The sequence below is a fragment of the Cololabis saira genome, chromosome 13, assembly GCF_033807715.1.
Source record: "Cololabis saira isolate AMF1-May2022 chromosome 13, fColSai1.1, whole genome shotgun sequence".
Classification (NCBI taxonomy): Eukaryota; Metazoa; Chordata; class Actinopteri; order Beloniformes; family Belonidae; genus Cololabis; species Cololabis saira.
Window position 1 is genome coordinate 30901255 of NC_084599.1, and position 25185 is coordinate 30926439.

At 39.7% G+C, this 25185-nt stretch overlaps 1 protein-coding gene and 1 non-coding gene across 3 annotated transcripts; one reads left to right on the top strand and one right to left on the bottom strand.

Moving 5' to 3' along the window:
- Positions 1 to 80: 80 nt before the first annotated feature.
- On the top strand, positions 81 to 19315 carry cp (ceruloplasmin). Of its 2 annotated transcripts, none has more exons than XM_061738642.1 (24): positions 81 to 433; positions 1793 to 2033; positions 2122 to 2334; positions 6164 to 6337; positions 6450 to 6541; positions 7421 to 7583; positions 7690 to 7828; positions 7914 to 8053; positions 10165 to 10305; positions 10400 to 10444; positions 10534 to 10748; positions 12607 to 12757; positions 12941 to 13153; positions 14350 to 14554; positions 14886 to 15025; positions 15308 to 15436; positions 16634 to 16740; positions 16820 to 16875; positions 16999 to 17070; positions 17282 to 17373; positions 18239 to 18378; positions 18497 to 18553; positions 18856 to 18961; positions 19045 to 19315. In XM_061738642.1, exons 2-24 carry the CDS (start codon positions 1925 to 1927, stop codon positions 19068 to 19070), a joined length of 2925 nt encoding a protein of 974 aa, XP_061594626.1. In that variant the 5' UTR covers positions 81 to 433; positions 1793 to 1924; the 3' UTR covers positions 19071 to 19315. The 2 variants fall into 2 exon arrangements, with proteins under 2 accessions (XP_061594626.1, XP_061594625.1); XM_061738641.1 differs by having other exon boundaries at positions 81 to 429; positions 1789 to 2033.
- Positions 19316 to 23964: 4649 nt separating this feature from the next.
- On the bottom strand, positions 23965 to 24036 carry trnac-gca (transfer RNA cysteine (anticodon GCA)). Its single transcript has one exon. It is a non-coding gene; the product is annotated as a tRNA-Cys (tRNA).
- Positions 24037 to 25185: the final 1149 nt, after the last annotated feature.

Sequence of the window (25185 nt, forward strand, 5' to 3'; positions counted from 1 at the left end):
GGATGGTCAGTGACCTCTTTGCCGCGGTGGCTGAGCCGCCTGTCAGCAAACACAGTATAAAGTTGGACTGAAGACATAGAGGGTCCAGAGTTTAGATAGACAGACTGAAAAAACAACTGTCCTTAGTTTGCATTGTCTCGTCATCTTTACCATCTGCTGGAGTACTTTACAGGAAAGAAAACCCTTTTTTTGTGTTTGTCTTTTTTTTTTTTTGTCAGTTTCCCGTTGGATTTGTTTTATGAGAAAGGGCCAACGCGGTACTGCTAAAATGCATATCTTTGGGATGAGAACGGCATGGCTGCTGTGCTGTGCTCTAACATGTGTTTCTGGGGTAAGAAGAGAGTATTTTCTCAGGATAGAGGAAGTGCCCTGGAACTACCTACCGAGTGGTATGAACCTCATTCAGAACCGCACACTGCAGGAGGACGAGTAAGTGCTGAGAACATACACACTGCATTGTCATCACAATAATTTCATCTTTAGATGAAGGCACTAAGCCGTCTGCACCCCGGGAGTGAACTTCAGTTTATTTGTGAAATGAACAAAAATGCTGCAAGAACTATATAACACTTGCAGGTATATGTATATATGTATATACACCATCAAGTGTTACTATGTTAATAGTCACATACGAGCTTTGGAGAGGACATGTAATATAATCTACTTAAAACTTAGGTTTGATAAATTTTTCCAACAAGGTAAATGTATAAAACAAATCTTTAGTGACATGGTTTGGAACAAAACTGCATTAATAAATCCATTTAGATGTGTTAAAGGGAGAGTACAGGTGTAAACTACAAGTGATTCATGCAAACGTATGTCTAGGAATTGTCTTTTGTACCTTACATGAGTCTGAAAACAGAACATTAATACTTTTATTCAACAAAATACATTTGTACTCATTCTGCTGTGTCACTGTGACATGCTCAACCACTCATGTCGGGTTTGCACTGTTGGTTTTTCTAATTTAAACCACACATGACCCTAATCTAAATCCTTATGTATGGCTCTCAGTAAGATTGTAAATGATCCAGCACCCTTTCCAAAATATATTTTTTTAAGGCCCAGAGTTGAACACAGTATTTTGATATAAATTCCATCAGTCAATAACAACAATAATAATAATTCATATTCATTGTTTCCAGAAGGAACCACTGGATCTCATGATGATGAAATCTGACCCTTTTTTAAAAAAAGGCAGAATATCCCTTGACTAAAGTGTCACTGTGATATAACCTACTACCTCTCGTTTTGCAGATTTACCACTTTCTGATTGCAACAATTCAATGCTTCAAAAGATAATACATTACATAGTACAACAATCACATTTGGGCTTGACAATGGTGGACAATTTCTTTTTCCAAATGGTCATGTATACCTTAATAATTTAATTACTTTTTTTGCTCAAAAGCCGAATCTGACATATGGGCACCTCTCCTTTCACTGTTTTCCCTTTAAGTACTAGAGGATTAGAGACCAGCATCTAATTAACTTTTCCTTTCCTCAAGTTATCATTCTCTATTATCATTCATGAAATGTGGCCAAGTTGTTGCTTTCTTCTTCTTCTTGACCAATTCTGTGACAACTTTTGGAGAGAAACATTTTTTTCCTATATACTTTTAGGCACCTTGAGCACCACAAGTGTAATACCATCTCCAGATAACTAAAGATTATAACTCAAGACAAAAAAAATGTAGATGGAGGAAGCACTTGATGCTGGAAAAATGTGTATACATTTTGGGCTTAGGTGATAAGTACACAGTCATTCTGTTTTGCATCTTTTCATAGAGAGGCTTCAGTCTTTTTAAAAAAAGGCCCCCAGCGTATCGGCCCCGTCTACAAGAAAGCCGTCTATAAACAGTACACGGACAGCAGCTACAGAACAGAGGTCACCAAGCCGAGCTGGTTGGGTTATCTGGGACCCATGTTGATGGCTGAGGAGGGAGACACCGTATTTGTCCATCTGAAAAACGCAGCTTCCAGACCTTACAGCATCCACCCACACGGACTCAACTACAGCAAGGGCAATGAGGGTGAGAGACAAACACACTGATGAAATATCAATGCCTGGACAGATCCAAAAGGTTGGGTCGATACATGACTATATTTGCTTTTCTGCAGGAGCCCTGTACCCAGACGGCACATCTCACTCCCTGAAGAACGATGACTCAATACCTCCTGGTAGGATAGTGAGCTATGAGTGGACCATCCCAGAGTCCCACGGCCCCATGTCCCTGGACAGCAACTGCATGAGCAGGTTCTACCACTCACACGTCTTCCCAATAAAGGACATCAACTCAGGACTGATAGGACCCCTTCTCATCTGTAAGAGAGGTACCGGCGCTATTCTGTTCAGTGGAAAACACATCTAATACATATAATATAACACAAACACATACTTTGACACAAAGATTGTCATAATGGCGCAAACTGCCAAGATGCTTATTAAAAAAGCTGAAACGGAAATGAGGAGTAACTATGAAGGGAAGCCACATTTATTAAATTAAACTGGTCCTGTAATAGAATACACCGAGAGTTTTCAGACTTAAAATAGCACAAATTGAGCTAATAAGAGTTTAACCTACCTATTTGCCCAGAGTTATGAGTTTAAGATTGTCAGTGCATTTCACTGCATAGATGGGCTCATTTCCTTTAGGATGACTCTATTACTCAATAACGAACACCGATTTAGATTTGCAGAAAACGCTCAAAGTCCAATTTTCACCAGAAACAGACTTAATGTGACGGCCAGCACAGGAGTGCAGTGGTTAGAGCCGTGTCTTTATGGGATTTCTCCAGGTGCTCTGGTTTCCTCCAAACCCAAAAATATGTTTAGACCAACTGATAATACTAAATCCCACATAGACTTCATTTACATTAACTATAATGTAATTTGTTTTGTAGGAGTGATAATAGGAACAATAGGAGTAAATATAGGAATAATTTGGCCTAATTAAGAAATTGATCTAATTAATGTGTCTGTGAGGAGAAGCTGCTTGTCACGTGGATCATTTACAATCACCGGTTAGTCTAACGCAGGGGTCGGCAACCCGCGGCTCTAGAGCCGAATGTGGCTCTTTAGCGCCGCCCTAGTGGCTCCCTGGAGCTTTTTCAAAAATGTTTGACCTTTTTTCTCTTTTCTTTTTTTCCTTTTTTCTTTTCTTTTTTTTCTTTTTCTTCCTTTTTCCTTTCCTTTTTAATCTCGACATTTCAACTTTTTCCTCAACATTTTGACTTTTCTCTCAACATTTCGACTTTTTTCTCGAGATTGTACTTCAACATTAATCTCGACATTTCAATTTTTTTCTCGAAATTTTGACTTTTTTCTCGACATTTCAACTTTTTTCTCAACCTTTTGAATTTTTTCACAAAATTTGGACTTTTTTATCAACATTTCGACTTTTTTCTTGACATTTTGACTTTTTTCCACAAGATTGTACTTCAACATTAATCTTGACATTTCGACTTTTTTCTCGAAGTAAATATTGAAAAAAAAAAAATCTTCCCCCAGTTATAATAATAATAATACATTTTATTTATATAGCGCTTTTCTGGGCACTCAAAGACGCTTTACATTAAAACAAAACACATAATACAAATTACAATTACACAGGACAGTACAAAAGGACACAACATGAGACAGGACATTAATCACACATTAAAAGCAGTTCTGTAAAGGTGAGTTTTGAGATGGGATTTGAATGCTGGGAGGTCTGTACAGTCACGGATGTTTTTGGGGAGGGAGTTCCAGAGGGTGGGTGCAGCGATGGAGAAGGTCCTGTCGCCCCAGGTCCGGTGCTTGGTTCTGACAGGAAGGGACAGGAGGTTGGCGTCAGAGGAGCGGAGGCTGCGGGAGGGAGTGTAGCGGTGGAGCAGGTAGGTGAGGTAGCAGGGGGCCTGGTTGTGGAGGGCTTTGTGGGTGAGGAGAAGGATTTTGAAGTGGATCCGTTGAGGGATGGGGAGCCAGTGGAGCTTCTGGAGGACTGGGGTGATGTGATCTCTGGAGCGGGTGTGGGTGAGCAGGCGGGCGGCAGAGTTTTTAATATATTGGAGTTTATTGAGGACCTTGGAAGTTGAACCGTAGAGGATGCTGTTGCAGTAGTCGAGTCTTGAGGTGATGAAGGCGTGGATCAAGGTTTCAGCGGTAGAGAAGGAGAGTGATGGATGGAGACGGGCAATATTTTTGAGGTGGAAGAAAGCAGTCCTTGTGATGTGGTTGACATGGTGTTGGAAGGAGAGGTTGTTGTCCAGGATAACTCCGAGGTTGCGGATGTGAGTGGAGGGAGACAGAATGGAGTTGTCCATGGTGAGGGTGAAGTTGTGAGCGGTTTTGGTGAGGGATTTTGGGCCGATGATGAGCATGTCCGATTTGTTGTAGTTGAGTTGGAGGAAGTTCGAGTGCATCCATGACTTGATTTCAGCGAGGCAGTTGGTCAGGGTAGAGTGGGTTGCAGAGGTGAGGGATTTGGTGGAGATGTACAGTTGAACGTCGTCAGCGTAGCAGTGGAAGTGGAGGCGGTGGCGGCGGATGATGTTGCCAAGGGGGAGCATGTAGAGGATGAAGAGTAGAGGACCAAGCACCGAACCCTGGGGGACGCCTTGTGACAGAGGGGCAGTGGAGGAGGAGCAGTTGTTGATGCTGATGAACTGGTGTCTGTTTGTGAGATATGATTTTAACCAGGAGAGGGCGGATCCGGTGATGTAGAGAGATGATTCCAGGCGGGAAAGGAGGATGGTGTGGCTGATGGTGTCGAAGGCTGCTGTGAGGTCCAGGAGAAGGAGAATGCTGAGGTTGCCGGAGTCGGAGGAGAGAAGGAGGTCGTTGGTGACTTTGATGAGGGCTGTTTCTGTGCTGTGACGTGAGCGGAAACCAGATTGAAATGTTTCAAACAGATCATTGGAGATGAGGTGGGTCTTGAGCTGAGTGGCGACGGCACGTTCCAGAATTTTTGACAGGAAAGGGAGGTTGGAAATGGGCCGGAAGTTGTTCATGGTGTCAGGGTTGGGTCCAGGTTTTTTGAGGATGGGGATGACAGCTGCCAGTTTGAGGGTGTCCGGGACTGATCCAGAGCTGAAGGAGGAGTTGACGATGTTGATGATGAGTGGGGAGATGGCTGGGAGACAGTTTTTTATAAATGTGGATGGGATGGGGTCCAGAGCACAGGAAGAGGTTTTCATGCCCATCATGACTGTTGAAAGAGACGCTGAAGACATGGGAGAGAAGTGAGACAGGGGCTGAGTGGTGGAGGGGGGGAAACAGGTGGGGAGGTGGGGGGGGAAACAGGTGGGGAGGTGGAGGGGGGAAACAGGTGGGGAGGTGGAGGGGGTGGAGGAGGTGGTCAGGTTACTGTAGATGGTCTGGATTTTGGATTGAAAAAATGAGAGGAAGTCGTTGCACTTAGAGACTGTGAAGGAGTTGGAGATGTTGTCACTGGGTTTGAGAAGTTTGTTGATTGTGGAGAAGAGAGCCTTTGGGTTGGAGGAGTCGGAATGGATGATGTTGGAGAAGTAGGTGGAGCGAGCTGAGTTGAGGGCATCCTTGTATTGGTGGAGATGATCAGTGTAGGCGAGTTGATGAACAGTTAATCCAGATTTCTTGCAGAGTCTTGCAGATATTATTACTAATATAGATACGTCCAGCATGTGTTTCCTTCATTCTAAGGCTTATACAAGACTTTTCCTTTTTTTGCGGCTCCAGACATATTTGTTTTTTGTGTTTTTGGTCCAATATGGCTCTTTCAACATTTTGGGTTGCCGACCCCTAACGTGTATGTTTCTGGACTGTGGGAGGGAACCAGAGTACCTAGAAAACCCAAGTAAGCATGAGGAGAAGATAGATAGATAGATAGATAGATAGATAGAAAGGCCACAGCTGGAATTGGAACCAGCAACCTTCCGTCTACGAGGTAACACTCCCAACCACCACACCGCCATGCTGCTCTTTGGAGACAGTCTTTGCTTATACACACATACAGTCATTTATGAATGCTAATGAGAAGTAACAAAGACCTGTGAAAACATTATGGTATTGATCAATTCACTGTCTCACACTTATTTATGACTTTAATAATAATCAGTTTAAGCAAAGATACAACCTCTAAACCTTTTAGGCATCGACAGTCAGTACCGGGATAAATATTTCCAAATGTCCTCTCTTGCGTAGGAACTCTGGATATAGACGGCGACAGTGCAGTGGACTACACGTATGCTCTGTTGTTCATGGTGTCAGATGAGAACTTCAGCTGGTACCTGGATGAAAACATCAGGACACACGTCTTGAATCCAGCCAGAGACCTGAAGGAGGATGAAGATTTCAATGAGAGCAACAAGATGCATGGTGAGAAGGGAGCTTCACACACACACACACACACACACACACACACACACACACACACACGTATGACTCTAAATACACAAATACACTATTTAACCCTGTGTGTGAATTGCAGGAATAAATGGTTTTCTGTATGGAAATCTACCCGGACTGAGCATGTGCCAAGGCAACAAAATCAACTGGCACATGATAGGCTTAGGCAATGAGGTAATTATTGTCTTATTTCATATTATTATTCCCATTAAACAATGCTCACTGTGCTTAATATAGGTCATTGTTACTCTACACCAGGGGTGTAAAACTCATTTTGCTTGGCGGGCTGGATTTTACCAATTTTTTTTCTCGTGGGCCGCACGCTCAGAATAACAAAAACGGTGCGAATTTTTTTTTTTCTAGTTCTTTTTTTTTTTTTTACTATTGTTATCTAATCCAATATCAGTTTAGTTAATTTTAAAGGAAATATGCACTTTGTTTACACTCTAATTATGTAAAACATATTTCTTCAGGATCTTTTCTTGAAATTTCTCATTTTTTTTCAAATTATGTAAGATACTTTTAATATCCTTTTACAAAGATAAACAGAAACAAGTATGTTTTTTTTATATTTCGCTTTTTTATAGGAAATTTAATTAAAAGCAAAACCTTTCTTATTACATCCAAGAGTGTTTCTTTGTGATAGTAGTCAGTTAATAAAAATAAACGACCGTCTACAAAGAAATAAAATCGGCAATTGCATTCTAGAAAACAAAAAAAATGTCAAACTGCTCTCTTTGTGGAATAACGATGGATTTGTAGAAGAAATATATTATCGGATATGCTGCGATTCATGGGAATTGAATGCCTTCCTTTTTAGTAAATTAACATTTCGTTTTTTGCATTGGAAACTTCTCGGGGGCCACATGAAAATCTCTCTCGGGCCGCATGTGGCCCGCGGGCCACACATTTGACACCCCTGCTCTACACTGTGCAAGCGTTTTATTTTTAGTTACATTCTGGGTTCTTATTTCAGGTCTTTTGCATCCTTTTACACCAATACTCTTATTCAGATGAGGGAAGTTCTAAAGTTCTGATGCTATTCAACTACAGGTGGACATGCACTCAGTTCATTTCCATGGCCAGATCCTGACCACTTTGAACCATCACACTGACACAGTGAGTCTCTTTCCTGCATCCAGCACCACGGCTCACATGGTGGCCGACAACCCCGGGCACTGGCTGCTCACATGCACCGTCAACGACCACCTGATGGGTGAGACCATTTATGTGTCAGCGTGAGGCCGATCGACTCGATCGACATGAAAAGAAAGGAATCGTGTGATTAAACCTGCTAATCTTGTTTTGATGTTTGAGTTCAGCTGGAATGCAGGCTTTGTTTGAGATCAAGAAGTGTTTCCCCAATGTCCACAAGCCCCGGCCTCACGGTGAGGTCAGGCAGTTCTTCATCGCTGCTGAAGAAGAGGTGTGGGACTACGCCCCGACAGTCCCTAATGATGCGTAGGTTATTCCCCACACAGAAATGATGCTTGTGTTTGTGTTGAAACGTGTCTGTGCTCCAATCTGCTCGTCTGTGTGCCTGCAGTGAGGCGGAGATGTTTGTAAAAAGAGGTACGAACCGGATTGGAAGTCGTTATAAGAAGGTTCGCTACGTTGAATATACGGACAACACTTTCACCACGAAGATGCTGCGGAGCCCAGAGGAGAGGCACCTTGGAATTCTGGGTAATGCAAGCTGGACAGAGCTGGGATGACCAGAGTCCTCGCTCTCTTCTTCAATTACTCCAAACACCTACATGTTCTCTTTAACCACATCCACAAAACTGGCTCCTCAATGTGCAGACTTCCATAATCACCCCACTCTTAAGCATTTAAGAGTAAAAGTAAAAAAGCGTTGACTCACTCGTAAGGACGGTTAGTTACAGTAGTCTGTATTTTTGTCTTCTTTATGAGTAGAAAAAGTGACATGACAGGACAATACTATTTACAAATTCTGTGTTCGATTAAGAGAGCAGCTCATTACCAACGTCCCAAAACATTTAGAGGAAAAAGAGAGCAGCACTCGTAAGATTATACTGCCTTTACAAATGCCTTTTAATTTAAGTGAACTTCTAATTGTATCGCCATGTAATAATAAACCCAACTACCAGAACATAAGAGCAGTCATAAGGCAGAATTGCATACTTCAGAAGACTTGTGTATTCATTTAATAACTTTAAGATCAAAGCTTAAAGGAGAGAGAGCATTGGACACATTATCATTGTTTATGAGAGCAACTTTGCAATAAATGTTTTATTTATCATTACATCATAGTTTGATTTTATAATAAATATCCAATGTCATTTTAAAATGTAATTGTTGAAAAAAATAAAAGTATAAGAGTATCAACTGCAGTTTAAGCCACAAAACTGAACTGTAGAAGTATAACAAATGGAAATGGTAGCTTTAAAAGTAAGAATGCTTTAAAACTTTATTACTGATTGTGATGATTACTTTATACTACTGCTTAAAGTCACAGTCTGAAGCACATAACAAGTGGTTACTGATAAGTACCTCTTCATTATGTCCTGAAAGTTTAAATGGTGAGCACTGAAAGCATAAAACTGACACAGAAAATGAAGTCATGACCAGTGGTGGACGGTAACAGAGTAAATTTACTTGAGTACTGTACTTGTACTGAGTGGATATGTACTTAAGTACATATCCAGAGGATTTGTACTTTACTTGAGTATTAGATTTCTTTGGTACTTATTACTCTTACTTGAATACATTTCCAAGACAAATATTTTTACTTTTACTCGAGTAAATTTCTAGGAAGGCTGAAAAGTACTCGTTACTTTCAGGTCTGCTCTTTTTTCTTCTTCCCTAAAATCCTATTGGACACAAGCTGTTTTTGTCAAAGGAGGAGACCTATCACAGTGCACGCTCTCCACTGGGATGTACGTAAAGCGGAAATACGTCAAGCCTCCTCAAAACGATACCACCAAAGTAGCCTGCGTTTGTCAAGACAGAGCCGCAACAATGGCTACGCCTGCGTCAGGAGAAGAATATTGGGATATTGGGAGACAGGCACGGAGACAGACATTGGGAGACAGGCACGGAGACAGACAAGACAGACATGGGGAGACAGTTTGTTATGCTCTATATTGCTATATTGTACTGGTACATGTCCTTCCTGTAAAGTTAAGTGACTTCAACATTGAGTTATTGAAAGCAGAGATGTAGTTTTTTGTAAAGCAGTGGTCTTTGAGGGGGATCCAGACTTAGTTGGATGGTGCAGGTTCATTTGGTTTCAGTTCATGATTGTTAATAAACTCTGCATCATCTGCTGTCCTCTTATGATCCCATTCATTTGATTTGTTTTTGGTGTTTCTGCAGGTTTTATATAACATTGTGGTTCTAAAAGCAGCACATCAGTGCAGCTGGTTTCAAAATGTTAATTCTCAGAAACAAGAGTTAAAAGATCCTTAAATTAATTTAGAAAAAATATAGTAATTTACTGATGTGGAAAATAAGAAATTTACTCTTACTTTTACTTAAAGTAAATTTAAAAGCATTTACTTTTGGATACTTAAGTACCTTTTAAAAGCAAGTACTTTTCTACTCTTACTCAAGTAATATTTTGACTGAGCTACTTTTACTTGTAACGGAGTCAATTTTGACCAGTAGTATTTGTACTCTTACTCAAGTACTGGGGTCGAGTACTCTGTCCACGCCGGTCATGACTGAAATGTTCACATATTTTGATAGTGTCTTAGCACCATCTATTGGCCCTGTGACCTAAACCGCTAACAATCATTGTGTCCATATTTGTCTGTACCTCGTAACGTCTCCAGGTCCTGTGCTGAGAGCTGAAGAGAAAGACACAATCAAGGTGATGTTTAAAAACAAAGCCAGCCGACCTTACTCCATACAGCCACACGGAGTCCAGTACAGCATAGAGCAGGACGGGACACTCTACTACAATGAGCTGGAAGGTTAATATATCCACAAATAACAAAATACATCAATCCTTGTCTTTTACCTTTTATCTCCCTTAACATCTGAACCGCCTGCTCTTCTTCTTGACAGAGTCGTACACAGAAAAGAAGCTACGCGAGCTCAAGAGACAGCCAAGTCAGTTTGAACCTGCATCCCAGAACCAGCCAGCAAGATGTTCTTATTATCATTGATAATAATGCTCTCTCTCTCTGTGTGATTTTTAGGAGTGGTGACGCCAGCACCGGCTGCTCTGGTCAGACCCGGGACGGTGTACAGCTATGAGTGGTTGGTGCCGGTGGGTGCTGGTCCGGTGCAGGGCGAGGCCGACTGTCTCACCTACCTGTACTACTCTGCAGTGGACCCAGTGAAGGACACCAGCTCTGGGGCGGTCGGGCCTCTCCTCATCTGTCGGCCTGGATCTCTGAAGAAAGGGGTTCAGGTAAAAGGACAGACAGGCTAATAGACAAAATATATCAGCCCTCTAGATTTCTTTTACTTTACTTTATTTATTTATTTATTTATTTATTTATTTATTTATTTATTTATTTCTCAGGACAATGCACATTGATGAACATATAAACATATGTAAATGTGCCAGATTGTAGCACAAGGCTAGTTTCCATCTGTAGTCCAATATAGGCAGGTAAGGTGTTGCCGTTCAGCTAATGCTTTTTGGTGTGCGGTTTGCAGAGGTGTCAAAAGTATTCACTCATTACTCAGGTAGAAGTATAGATACTAGAGTTTAAAAATACTCCTGTAGAAGTTGAAGTATCAACTCAAGTTTTTTTACTCAAGTAGTATAAAAGTACTGGTTTCAAAACTACTTAAAGTATAAAAGTAAAAGTAATGTAAGGGAAAAAAAGCCATTAAGGACAAAAGCCATTGAAAATGAATGCATCTCAGTATAATGCAAATATATTAAAGAACCATATATGTGTACTATTGAGCATTAACATGTGTTTCAGAGAGCAGGACATATGATGACTAGTTGCCTATAAGTAATGGCAATTACAATTGTAATGATGCAAAAAGTCAAACTTCAGAGGCATGTTATCATTTATCCTAACAATTATTGGAATGTACATCCAAGTTTAGTTGCAGGAATCTGAGGGCAACGGATGTAAGAACAAAACTGGACAAGAACATCTGAAACAACCACAACCAAATTCACTCTATCCGGATGGAGCAATTTAACTGGATAGTTTTTATTAAAGGCCAAAATGAAATAGAGTAAAGAGGCTGTTTTTAAAATGTAAGGAGTAAAAAGTACAGATAATTGATAATTAAAAGTCGTCTGAAAAATAATTACTCCAGTGAAGTATAGATAACCAAAATTTCAAAATTTAAGTAAGGTAACGAAGTATTTGTACTTCGTTACTTGCTTCTTTACTGAACATGAAGAGTTCTCTTGGGATCCATTTAGGATGTCCCAGACATTTTGCTTGATGTAGCCTGGTATAGACTCCAACTCCCACAATCCTCCGGAACCAGTGGCTGCAACCTTTTTCTGCCCTCAGTGAATCATGTCTGTCAGCTGGTTACAAGCTGTTATAAACATGAGGCGGCTGTGCGGCTTATAACTTTCAATGAGGTCATGCAAGGTAAAGGCCTTGTGAATGGGTTTATTGAGGCCATCAGTCAAACGAAGAAGCAGGTAATTATACCGATGATGGTTTGAAAATGTGATTTATTTTAGCACAAAAAACTGTTTAGGGTGTAAACACCTCATGCCTGATGAAAGCTGACATAGGATACACCTGCACATAACCCGAATGGATGGCTGGATGGATGGATGCGGCCTGATGAAGTTGTATCTGGAGTCGTATCAGAGCACAACAGAGATTTGAGGAGACAATACATAAAATGTAGCTTGTGAATTAATGTAAATATTTTGCATCCCCACAAAAAATGAGCCCAATATTAAGGCTGATTTGCAGGTTTTTGCTACCCAAAAAATCAGCAAAATATCAAGCAAATTAAAAGATAAGAGCTCAAAGACATCGACAATCAATCTGAATCTGCTATGAAAAGGCTTTCATCCACAAGATGGCACTAAAAGACAAGAAGAAGAGTTTTAAGCAACACATTCAAACTTTGCCTGCTTGACTGCATTAAAGTAAATGTCAAGGAGTCATCAAAGTCAAGTATTGTGGATTTCTGTGCCAATAGTGGTTTTCTGTCAATTCAAATGCACGTATTTCAGTTGTGACCACTTACCATGGGTCTAATACTATTGTAAAAACAACTTTTAAAGAAAAATAAATGTCAGAGTTGCCTTTTTTCTGTGTTTCATGCAGAAAAACTACAATAAAGAGTTTCACCTGATGGCCACAATTTTTGACGAGAACCTCAGCTGGTATCTGGATGACAACATCCGGAGTTTCGCCACTGCTCCCAACACTGTTAACAAGGAAGACGAAGGCTTCAAAGACAGCAACAAGATGCACGGTGTGTAGCGTCTGACTTTCTACACTCACAACATTTGAATGTATTTGACGTGAAGGAGAAATTATTTATTCTTGGAGGCCTTTTTTCTTCAGCATCATGTAGAATTTAATATTTTCCCTGATTTGTGTGACCATATTTGACAAACCCTGCTTTTTGTGACTCTGTGGCTGTTTTATTCTTTAGCCATCAATGGATTCGTGTATGGAAACCTTCCCGGCCTGAGCATGTGTAAGGGGGACAAAGTCACATGGCACCTGTCGGGACTGGGTTCGGAGACGGACATCATTACCCTTTACTTCCAGGGCAACCGCTTCCTCTACCAACAGAGCAGACGAGACACCATCAGCGTCTTCCCTCACATCTCACACACCGTCAGTATGGAGCCCGACAGCATGGGTACGACTCTTTCTCTCTGGCTCCATCACACATGCAACCTTTTATTTCTGCAGTGCAGCTGGAAGAAGTCTCAGTCAAGGAAGAGAGTAGACAGGATGCATGACTTATCCTTGCATGTCAGGTGGGAGCTGCGTAGATGTGAGGAAGGTAAAAACGTAAAGAAAGAGGGGATACATTTCCAGGACCCACACTGACCCTGATTACTACAACCTAACCAGCTGTCCAAAGTTTTTAAGACACTCAAGACGCATCTTGCTTGAAAGGGATCTCTGCATTCATCCCAATATGAACTGGTTCTCACACAACCTTCCTTTTCTAACATTTATTGGTAGTTTGATGAGAAACACATGGCCTTTCAGGATATGTAGAAAAGTGTTGCACAGGTTAATTGATTTAATTTCCTTTCTTCTGGTAAGACCTGCTATACATCCCTGATCTTATGATCTAAACGCTTTTTTAAGATCGCGTTACACTCTGGCTTAGATGGCCAACAGGAAATGATAATTATTCCTGGATTCACTTTTCCATTGGTTCATAAGATAACAGCAATCACCCAGCGATAAACATTTCATTACAATCTTCTATAGGTTTTTATAAAAATATAACTATTTTCAGGATTTTATCAGTTTCACTTCCGCTTTCTTTTTACATTTTTAATTTCAAGTTTCAAAGAAGAGGGGGGATTGCTGACTTTCATTGAGCTTGATAGAAACCCAATGGAAAAATAGTTTAACATCTAAATATGCTTATTATAGTAGCATCCAGACATCTGCTAAGATAAGTATAATTGTCAGACATTTATTGGAAATCTTGATTCCACCTTCAATCAGGATTTTGTGTCCTGGAGATGTAGATTTTGCTGTCCTGACATTTTAAGGGCAGGATTAAGTAATGGTTCATTAGAAAATCAAGATTCACCCCTGAAATTGCTTCAGTAATGAACAGTCCCAAAGCAGAAGTAAAAAGACACATGTTAATAGGAGGCAGCTAACTTCAGTTTGATTTAAAAGCTTTTTTTGAGATGCAACAAAGGTCTGTGGCTTGATTCAAACTATTTAAGTGTCACCCCAAAACGCTGGAGGTGCAAACTGGAGAGTCAGTTATCAGAGTCAACAACTTGACACAGATAGAGACTCAGTTCTCAGTTGATTTTCATGAGTATATTACCCCTCATTTATTGTCTGTGCCCATTTCAGGTCAGTTTGAAGTGGTTTCTGCTACTGTGGACCATTATCGTCATGGGATGCGAGCAAATTACACGGTGCAGAAGTGCAGCGTCTTTCAACGACAGGGTGAAGTGATGCTCCATTCAAAAACGTACTACATCGCTGCCGTTGAAACAGACTGGGACTACTCTCCAAACCGCACCTTTGAGACGGAGATGTTCAGAGGTGCAGAGAAGTACGTCCTGCAAAACACAAATCCTGAAACAATTACTGTACAAATACAGCAGTGCAATTTTCTTTTTCTCTTCTCTCTCCTTTTGCTTCATGAACTCGTTCAAATGTGCCATCATGCTTTAGTTTTACTCAATAATGTATTTAGATCTTCCATAAATATTAACATCAGCAACATATATTTCAGTCTGCAGATAAATCTGTCCCAAATGTTTGCTGCATATCCAGATCTGTGGTTAACTTTTGCCACAAATTCATTTCCTTTCTGCTTTTATTCTATTTCATTGTATCATCTTTTGAAAAAGTATCTTATAACTACTGTTCTCCTGCTGCAGTCCTGCTCTCATGTTCGTTGACAAGCGCGATGGATTTATTGGCTCCCGTTACAAGAAGGTTGTTTACCGAGAGTTCACCAACAACAAGTTTACGAAGCAGGTGGAAAGAGGTGCCGATGAGGAACATCTGGGATTAATGGGTGAGCTGTGAAGATTGCACAACTGTTTTCATCTGTGGGAGTTTGCTCTGACAAAGAAAAGAAAAGAAAAAAAAAGATCAGTTTTTGTGCAGTAATTATGGATGGACACAATCTTGGCACAAACATGTGAAGGCCCTCCACATGTGCCATCAAAGACTTGACGGTTGCACAAAGATCAAAGACGTTTTGCATAATTTTGTGCATCTCTGTTGTCATTTTGCATCTTTTTTGGCTGCCATTGTATAACTGAGTTCATGATTGAAACCTTTCCCTTCCATTCAGGTCCAATGATCCATGCCAACGTGGGGGACAAAGTTAGTATAGTTTTCAAGAATATGGCATCCAGACCTTATTCCATACATGCCCATGGAGTCAAAACAGAATCACCTGCTGTCCACGAAACCAAACCAGGTACAGGAATACTTAAAAATTGTAGAAAATCACAGAATGCTCATTTTTCATGGCAAAGAGATCAAATCAGTTGGAAATGTGAGTCTTTGTTTGAATTTATTTGTTTGATTGCTCAAACGTTTTTATGACTCTAACAGCTTTCAAGTTTGGAGTTGATTAAGGCTCTGCACTGGTGTGATGTATGTGCATGAATCCTATAAGCAACTTTACTGTCTGAGTGCACAAAAGCATTATCAGTCTGGGGGAACAAAATATGCTTTGCTAAGAAAAAGAAAGAAACAACAAGCTAATCATAGTGCTACATCGGACATTGTCTAATGTTGTGTCACCACAAAGCAGCCGCAGCAGGAATGAAAACAAACTCTTCATGGCTCTGCATGGTTCAGTAGCCGTGGTAGATTATCCTATAATCACGCTTCAAGAATGCGATCATGACTCTACTAGAAGTATTTGTGTGTGTTTAGGTAGAGTTGAGTGTGAATAGACATTTGTGAGAGAGTAATTGGCTTTTTTTTTTTTTTTTAGCGCGTGGATTTTATTTCAAAATATGATGTATGTACTTGAAAAATACATTTTTCTGTGCTGTGAAAGTTTCATTGCTCTCTCAGGATTTAGGCACAGATATTATGACATAAAGATAAATTGAAGCATGGAGCACTTTATTTTTCTCAGGATCTCTCCGTGCAGCTCTGATGGATTATATGCAGTTTCTTGATATATACCATCCATTCATTAACTTCAGCTTATTTGAGTTTGGGTCACAGAGGCAGCGGCCTAAGGAGAAAGGCCCAGAACTCCCTCTCCCGAGCCGCCTCCTGCAGCTCCTCTGGGAGGATACTGAGGCATTCCCAGGCCAGCCAAGCGATATAGTCCCTCCAGTGTAGCATTGGTCTGACCCCTGAGAGGAGTCACTGAAGCCAAGAGTTACCAAAACCACCTCGGCTGCCTCCTCTCAATGTCCTCCCCGAATCCTAGCCAGGTGCTGGGGCTCCTTGGCCGGGCGGTCCATCGTGACTCAGCTCTAACAAGCCACATGGGTCCGCCCTCCTGCAGACTCAACAAACGCAGCAGGGACCATACATGTTAGTTGCAGTACACTTTAGGCAGCAGCCGGTTTTGGGAAATGTGTCAGGAGACGTGGAATGTCTTCATATTTGCCGCAAGTCAAAATTATTAATAAAAACAACTCTGTCACAGGTGAAACTCACACATACGCCTGGTACGTCAACAAGAACACAGGTCCGACTGCTGATCAAGAGGAGTGCGCAGTGTCAGCATACTACTCCACTGTAGATGTTGCAAAGGTATGCAAATGCACACAGGATCAAACACAAACACACACACACACACTCTCTCACTCACTGTTGTGTATCTGCCTGTCAGGACCTTTACAGCGGGCTGATTGGTCCGCTGGTGATCTGTCGCCGCAGCTGGGCCAGGTGAATGGATATAAATCTACATGTTGATACTAAAAGTGACAATTACTTTGTGTGAATTATTATATTTTTTTGAACACGGTGTGTCCCCCCCCCTCCCCCCCCCCCCAAAAATGTTGCTCTCAGGTCTCTAGGACTAAAGAAGGAAATAGAAGAGTTTGCTCTCCTCTTCGTGGTTTTTGATGAGAATGAAAGTTGGTAAGTAACAACAGTTTGACCTTGAAAGAACGACCTTCACACAGTTGGACACCTTTTCATTATCATATACTTGGAAGCATCATTTAACTTTTTTGGCTTTGATACAGACTCTTATACAGAGTTTAGTATAATGTAACCTGCAGCAGTTTCATAAGAAACAGTGGAAAAAAAAACCGACATATATTTTATGTGTATATATATTTTACTCTAGGTATCTGGATGAAAACATCAGGAATCACGTCAACAACCCACGTCCAAATTTAAAGGATGAAGATGACTTTATAGAGAGCAATAAAATGCACGGTGAGGAAAGCACACACTATTACGTTCATAAACCCTTTATTCCCTCTCTAAATGATTTTTAGTTTTGTGTTTGAAAATGTCTAGTCTTTAAAAGCCTGAAGAATCACAATTGTTTTAATAGACTACATCAAAATTGTACAAGAGTTTCTACAAAAAAAACAACAACAAAAACAAAAATCTTACAACATTAAGGAGTAAATGCACCAAAGGGAAAAATAAAATCTCTCTTTAATTGTCAAAAGTCAGTATCTCCACTAGTATTAAATTGTGGTGAAACAAAACATACTTCTTTCCAGGAATTCTGTCATTTGTAGGAACATTTCTCATTATAAAGTAGCACACATAAATGCAAATTTACAAATAAGTGACACAATCTTCCCTAATTTTTAGCAGTTTATAGGACAATCTTTTCACTGGCTATAATCCTACAAAAGGGGTTTTTATTTCAGTTTGTTGTCTTTGTTGAAAGTCAGGGGTTTCTATTCCTACGTAATACCTGGTGAACCAGTTTATCTTTGAGTTCAGGAACTCTACAAGTAACAGCCAGTAAAGATTTGGTTTGTTGCACAAGAACTTGAACTTGTTCTGTGTGTTTGACCCAAGCGTGTATTTGAAAAGGTTGCTCAATGCTCATATATTTTGTAATTTCAAAGTTTTCTGCCCTGATTTCTGACTCAGTCAGCACTAAACAAACAAACAATAAAAAAAAAATCAAAGAAAATTCAAGTCTTCAATTATACCCATGAAATAAACTGAACTATTGAGGAATGGCCATAAGGCATGTTTTATTGTCAAAGGAAATGTCTTTAAACGTTTCACCAGATTACATGTGTTGACTTATTCTCCTTTCTATTTTTTTGCGCAGCAATTAATGGTTATGTGTATGGAAACCTCAATGGTTTGAACATGGAGGTTGGTGATAAGGTGTACTGGTACCTGATGGGAATGGGCAACGAGGTGGACATACACACTGTACACTGGCATGGCCACAGTGTGGAATATAAGGTATTTGAATAAAAAAAGGGCAAATAAATACTGTAAAATGCTCCCTCACTCAGTCACATAATGAAACCAAAACATCCCATTAAAAGAAATACTCACTGTATCTGTTTTTTATGGGCAGATGGGTGGAGGTCCCCACCGCGTTGACTCTTATGAGCTGTTTCCAGCCATCTTCCAGGTAAATCTGCTCGCAAGACATTCATTTATCTCAGTCTTTTGGAGAAACTGAGTATTTGTTTTTTGCTTAATGTATTTTGACACTTATAATAACAAAGCAAATAAAAAATACATCAAGTAAATTAAAAAGATATTAAAAGGAGGTTAAAAAGAAATGTTATTTTTAATAGGACGGAATAATAATAATAACAACAGTGCTGTGGACACGCTTAACGCACGTTACCAAATGTCATGTGAATAAATTCCCAATAAGATTCGATTTAAAATTTCACCCTTATTATCTTGGTTTTTCTTCGTTTCCAGACGGTTAAGATGCGTCCTCAGTTTCCAGGCACCTGGCTGCTTCACTGTCACGTCACTGACCACATTAAAGCTGGAATGGAGGCGTTGTACAATGTCTTTGAAAAACGTAAGAAACCAGCTTAACCCAAGAGAGAAATTCTGAAAACATGGAAATTAAAAATTATTTTTTCCCCTCTTTCTCCTCAACAGCACAGAGAAAGGGAATCATAGGATGAGCTGCTGATGAGAAGACAGTCAGGGACACGTTAAATGTTGGTTTTTATGTGCCTAATTAACCGGACAAACTTGTTTGTAAAATCTGTCTAATGTGAAGAGCTTGCGGCACAAACTGCAAACAGAATCAATCCCTCATGTTATCATGTATGTCAAGCATCCAATAGGTGTTTTGGGATTTTTGAACAGTGAAAACTGCCTGATACATTGTGAACATTTTTAAATAAATGAATTTTAAAGCTTGGAACTTTAACTCATGTCTTAGTATGTATTATTATTATGTATTATTATCATGTATGAATCATATAAACAACCTTGGTCTTGTAGCCACAACACAGAGTACTGTAAATCTGTCTGCATTTAGAAGCATGTACAACTTGACAGTGTTTAGTGCTGTTTGATAACACAATTAGGAACAAATTCCTCATCTCAATTTATTTATTTACTTTTTCATTAAAATGGCATTCCCCTTGAGACGAGGGGAAACATTTTCACTGAAGTTTTTTTGTGTATCAGTGCTCTGCTTAAGGGATTATGCCTGTCCACATAGTTTAATAAGTTAAAGTGTAATTTGTAGGTAACTGATCAATAAGGTAACAGTTGTACACTTTAAAAATGCACATTTAACTCACATGTTGTTGAATTTAATTTCAATTTAATTTTATTTATATAGCGTCTAATACAACAGAGTTGTCTCTAGACGCTTTACAGAGACCCATACCTAGAACATGACCCCCGAGCAGTTATTACATAAACAATGGCAGGTAAAAACCCCCCTAGTGGGAGAAAAACCTTAAGCCAAACAGTGGCAAGGAAAAACTCCCCTTTAGGAGGGAAGAAACCTTGAGCAGGACCAGGCTCGTAAGGGGGGACCCTCCTGCAGAGGGCCAGACTGGTGGGTCAGGGACAGCAGCAGCACAGCAGGCAGGTGGAAGCAGCAACGGGATGACCAGGGGTGGGGACCGCAGGCCAGCATGCAGCTCCCGAAGCTCCGGCCCAATCAGCAAGTCCCAGGTTGGGGTGCAGGGTCAGGAAAAGACTTGTGCTCCATAATGCAAGCTACAAGCCACCCACGACCACCTGCAGGTTTTATTTATTTAATTTATTTATTTTAGATTCTTTATTTTTATAGATTCTATTAATTACAATACAAGTTATCTATAGACGCCTTCCAGAGACCCATAACATGACCCTCGAGCAAATAAATATATATAAATCTCAAACATTTGCTGATTTTAAAAAGGTAGTGCTGGGACTTAAACCTTCTGTTCTTGCTCTATAGCACCACACTTGGTTGGAGGCTGGACTACATGGACCAAGAACTGTTACGTTGTTAATTCCTGAAATTTTAAGTAAAAATAAATAAATTGAAAAAAAGAGAAAGTGAAAAGATATAACCTACAGAAAAACTGGAAACGCGCAAAAATATCAGGTGAAACTCCATGTGTATTTATTAGTTTTAATTTTTCCACAAATGTTTATTTATTTTTTTTTAATTACATTATGTTGCTGATACTTGCAGTCACTCATCAACATCCTGGGATCTGGGGACTGTGGGGGTTTTGAGGGATTTTTCAGGCTCACAAATGATTTGACTTGTTAATTTAAACAAGAGTCACCCAGATTGGAAGTGGGGACCTCTTGATCTGCAGTCATATGCTCGGCCACTGAGCTACACCCTCTTTATGCTGACAGACTATTGTTGGGGCTTGAGCTGCAGGACCTGGCTCTCCTCTTGTGCATTGCACATGTGGAGTAGTCCTTCCATTTTCTGTTTAAGCTTTTTGTGGGATACCGTGACCAAGAGAAACAAGAATCAACATAATTCCACCGACAGTATCCAAGGCATTTTTCTTGTATATTAAGATATGACTTGCACATACAGGAGGAACACAAATTTAAACCGGGGACCTTTCAACCCTCACTTAGGTAAACCCAACATCTTAGCGGCAACATTTCTTATACAGATGTGCGCTATTTGAGTAGAGAAAAAGAAGGTAGTGGCCTTCTTTAGTGAAGAAGGTATTGAGGAGATGAAGCAGCTGACAGCCTCACCGAATCTTCTAAAGTATTTTGTTGAAACATTAAACGCAACCTACTTTAACAAGGCAGTCAAGTGCTCTACAACTGAGCTACAGAAACTCCAGATGGTATACAGTCATGTTTCAAGGCTTGTTTCACAGAGTATAGACAATTTTTGACTGTTGGACACTGGTCTTTCGGCACATAGATGGAAAGCACACATTTGAATTGGGGACCTGGTAGCCTAATGGTCTTCTTGGGTGTAGAGTGAAGCAGTTGACATCCTCAATGTTTTCTTCACACTTTGCTGAAACATGAAATGCAATTGAACTGAGAACCTTCTGACTTTTTCTGCCAAATGTTGCAACACTTTCAAAGAAGATGCTGGAGACAAAATATCAGCTAAAATGCAGTTTGTATTTACTCTGCTTCTCTCTTAATCACAGATATGCCCCTGCTCTCAATCCACTCCGAATAGCATTTCCATATTTCTTGACGAACATATAAAGCCTTTTTCTTCTTTTTAGTCCACTATCAAGCCACTCTAAGCTTTCAAAGCTTTCCATTAGCTACAGCTGGACTCTGGCTGGCTCTCCCATGTTGTACCTTACATTTGTTGAGGGGTTGTTTCTTCTCCTAAATTGTACTCACGCTTTTAAGGAGTTATCATGGCCTGAAAAACTGAGACTCTTTACCAAGATAATACTCCCGGGAGTACCTGAGGGAAAGGATTCTTTTGTTGTATGTGGATAGGAAATACAATAGGATGACTATGATATTCACATAGTGTATAAACTCAGATTTGAATTCGGGACACGTCAAGCTTCATTTTTGACAAGAGACTCTCGTCAACACTGGCAGCCTGTGGACGGCATACCCTCTACTGTATGTTTCAACAGTCCTCTGACCCAGAAACAAGTACAGAAAATGGAAGAACAGTATACTAGTAAGAAGATTGTATGGATAACCTTTTTTATAATAGTGTCATGGACAAAAAGGATGAATGAATGAATGAAAATATATTTATTTCGGTCAGGTCATTCATAATGTAGTCACCACTGAAAGCATTAGTTCACATAAAAAAACAAACAAGACCTAACCGAAAAGGAATAGGCTGAAGCTATTGCTTATTTACGCCTACCCTTCTCACATGATCAACTTATTCAGATCAAACATACAAAACATAATATAAAAAAATAAATCATATTGTTTACACAATCCCAAAACATAATTCCGTAATAGTTTCATCTACTGGATCCCTCATATTTTTCAAACACTTTAAACTTAAACAAACGTTTGAAAGCATAAATCGACTGGCACATCTTCAATTTATCATCAAGTGCATTCCATATATTTACTCCCCTTACAGTAATACATTGATCTTTAATTTTAGTCCTAGACTTTGGTTTTTCAATCATACGATTCCCTCGAAGCTCATATCTACTTATCCTTATTTTAAACATGCTTACAATTTTACTAGGTAACAATCTGTTGAACACTTTGTACATTATCAGTGCTATTTTGTATTCCACTAAATCCAAGAATTTAAATGCCCTTAATTTAATAAATAATTCATTTGATGGTTCTCTATAATTTGATTTTGTGATAATCCTTACCGCTCTTTTTTGAAGAATAAAGATCGGTTTAGTATGGGTAAAATATGCACTCCCCCATATTTCTAAACAGTATGTAATGTATGGAAAAAACATAGTGCAATACAAAATATACAAAGCACGCTGGTTCAACATATCCTTTACCTTATATAATATGGCTATCGATTTAGCTAATTTAGATTTGACATGATTAATATGCATCTTCCAATTTAATTTATGGTCCATGATGACACCTAAAAATTTTGTCTCAAACACCCTTTCTATTTCTTTATCTTCTATTCTCAATTTAACTACCTTATCTATTTTACGGTTCCCAAATATCATAAACTTTGTTTTACTTATATTTAAAGATAACTTATTTACATCAAACCATTTCTTTACGAGTTTCATCTCATTTTCAACAGTAGCTATAATTTCAGTTAACTGGTCCCCGGAACAAAAAAAATTTGTATCATCTGCAAAAATGATACAATTCATACTTTTAGACACTTTGCAAAGTTCATTCAGATACAAAATAAATAATTTTGGCCCCAGCACAGACCCTTGCGGGACCCCGCATGTAACCCTCAATAACACAGAATCAGTTTTATCACAAGATACATATTGCCATCTGTTACTTAGGTAAGAACATTTATTTCCAGGGGTCTTCATGTCCAGTCCTTGAGGTCTGCTGTCCTGCATGTTTAAGATGCTTCCCAGCTCTAACACACCTGATTAGAAATAATTGATTACCAGAGGTGTCAAGTAACGAAGTACAAATACTTCGTTACCTTACTTAAGTAGAAATTTTGGTTATCTATACTTCACTGGAGTAATTTTTCAGACGGCTTTTTACTTTTACTCCTTACATTTTCACACAATTATCTGTACTTTTTACTCCTAACATTTTAAAAACAGCATCGTTACTCCATTTCATTTCAGCCTTTAAAAAAAAAACTATCCAGTTAAATTGCTCCATCCAGATAGAGTGAATTTGGTTGTGGTTGTTTCAGATGTTCTTGTCCAGTTTTACTCTTACATCCGTTGCTCTCAGATTCCTGCAACTAAACTTGGATGTACATTCCAATAAAGGTTAGAATAAAAGATAACATGCCTCTGAAGTTTGACTTTTTGCACCATTACAATACTTAGGCAACTAGTCATCATTGCTTCTGCTCTCTCTGAATCAAGTGAGCTGCAAAGTATCTAAAACATGGACAGGACTTGGAAAGCTCTCCCAGGGCTTTTTTCCTGTGGCCTTGTTAAATTTAATCTCATAAACAGGGGGCACCCAGGCTTGAACTGGGGACCTCTTGATCTGCAGTCAAATGCTCTACCACTGAGCTACACCCCCTCTTGAGTTGCTGACATCCACAGACTCTGCGCTGACATCCAGGTGGTACACAGTTTCCAGACAACAGAATGCTATTCTGAATAGGTTTCAAGGAGTATAGACAATTGTTGACAGTCGGGAAACCTGTCATCAACAAGCCAGTTCACCAGACTGTTGATTAACAAATGACATAGCGGACTCCTATTCATTCTTTATGGAGTTATTCAAGCGACAAGTAGCTCACTGACTCATCAAGCCGTCCTGCAGATAGCTTGGATTCACTTCACATTCTTGATCTGGCCAGCAAGAAAAAGGTTTTGGTTATATGAATCAAAGTGAGAATAGCTCTAAAAGTCCCAGGGGAGAACATTTAAGGCTGTACTGAGTCTGTTGGGTAGCAGAAACCTTAGACCATCTATGTAGATGGTATGGAAAGCATACATCTAATTCTTAAGATAATAACTACATTGTGAATGAATGACACAACTGGGCCCTTTGCTGTTTAAAAACAGTTGCCCATTCATGGGATGACATGTGTGGCTTTGTGTCAAGCTTAAGCACATAAACAGGGGGCACCCAGATTTGAACTGGGGACAACTTGATCTGCAGTAAAATGCTTTACAACTGAGTTACACCCTCTTAGAGCTCCTCTGTTGATGGACTCTCAGCTGAAATCCAGCTTCTACACAGTAACATGCTGTTACATCACCCTGACAACGAAAATAATTAATTGGATACAGAACATCAATGGATAGACAGAGCTCCGGGTTCTTAGGAAGTGGACTGAAAAGCACTGCTTCAATATTGATTTTAGCTATGTCTTGGCTATATCTTGGTCGGTAATCAGGCCAGAAGACCAGACTTTACATGAAGTAAACAGCACCCTTGGTGGATGTACATGAAAATGACTTTGGCTATAATGTATTCATATAATCATGAGTGAATGAACAGTTCATTCACATAAAGAGGAGACAGCCTGACTTGAAATGATCTGTAGTAAACAGATGAGTCACTTACAGAAAAAGCAGTCAAGACATCTAAAATAATAATAAAAAAAAACGTATGGGGCTCCACAAAGCTCGGTTTTAGGTCCTACACTTTTCATCTTTGTTACGACCCAGCTCGGCCAGGTTCGGGAGTTGCAACAAAGATAATCTTTACATTCTATCT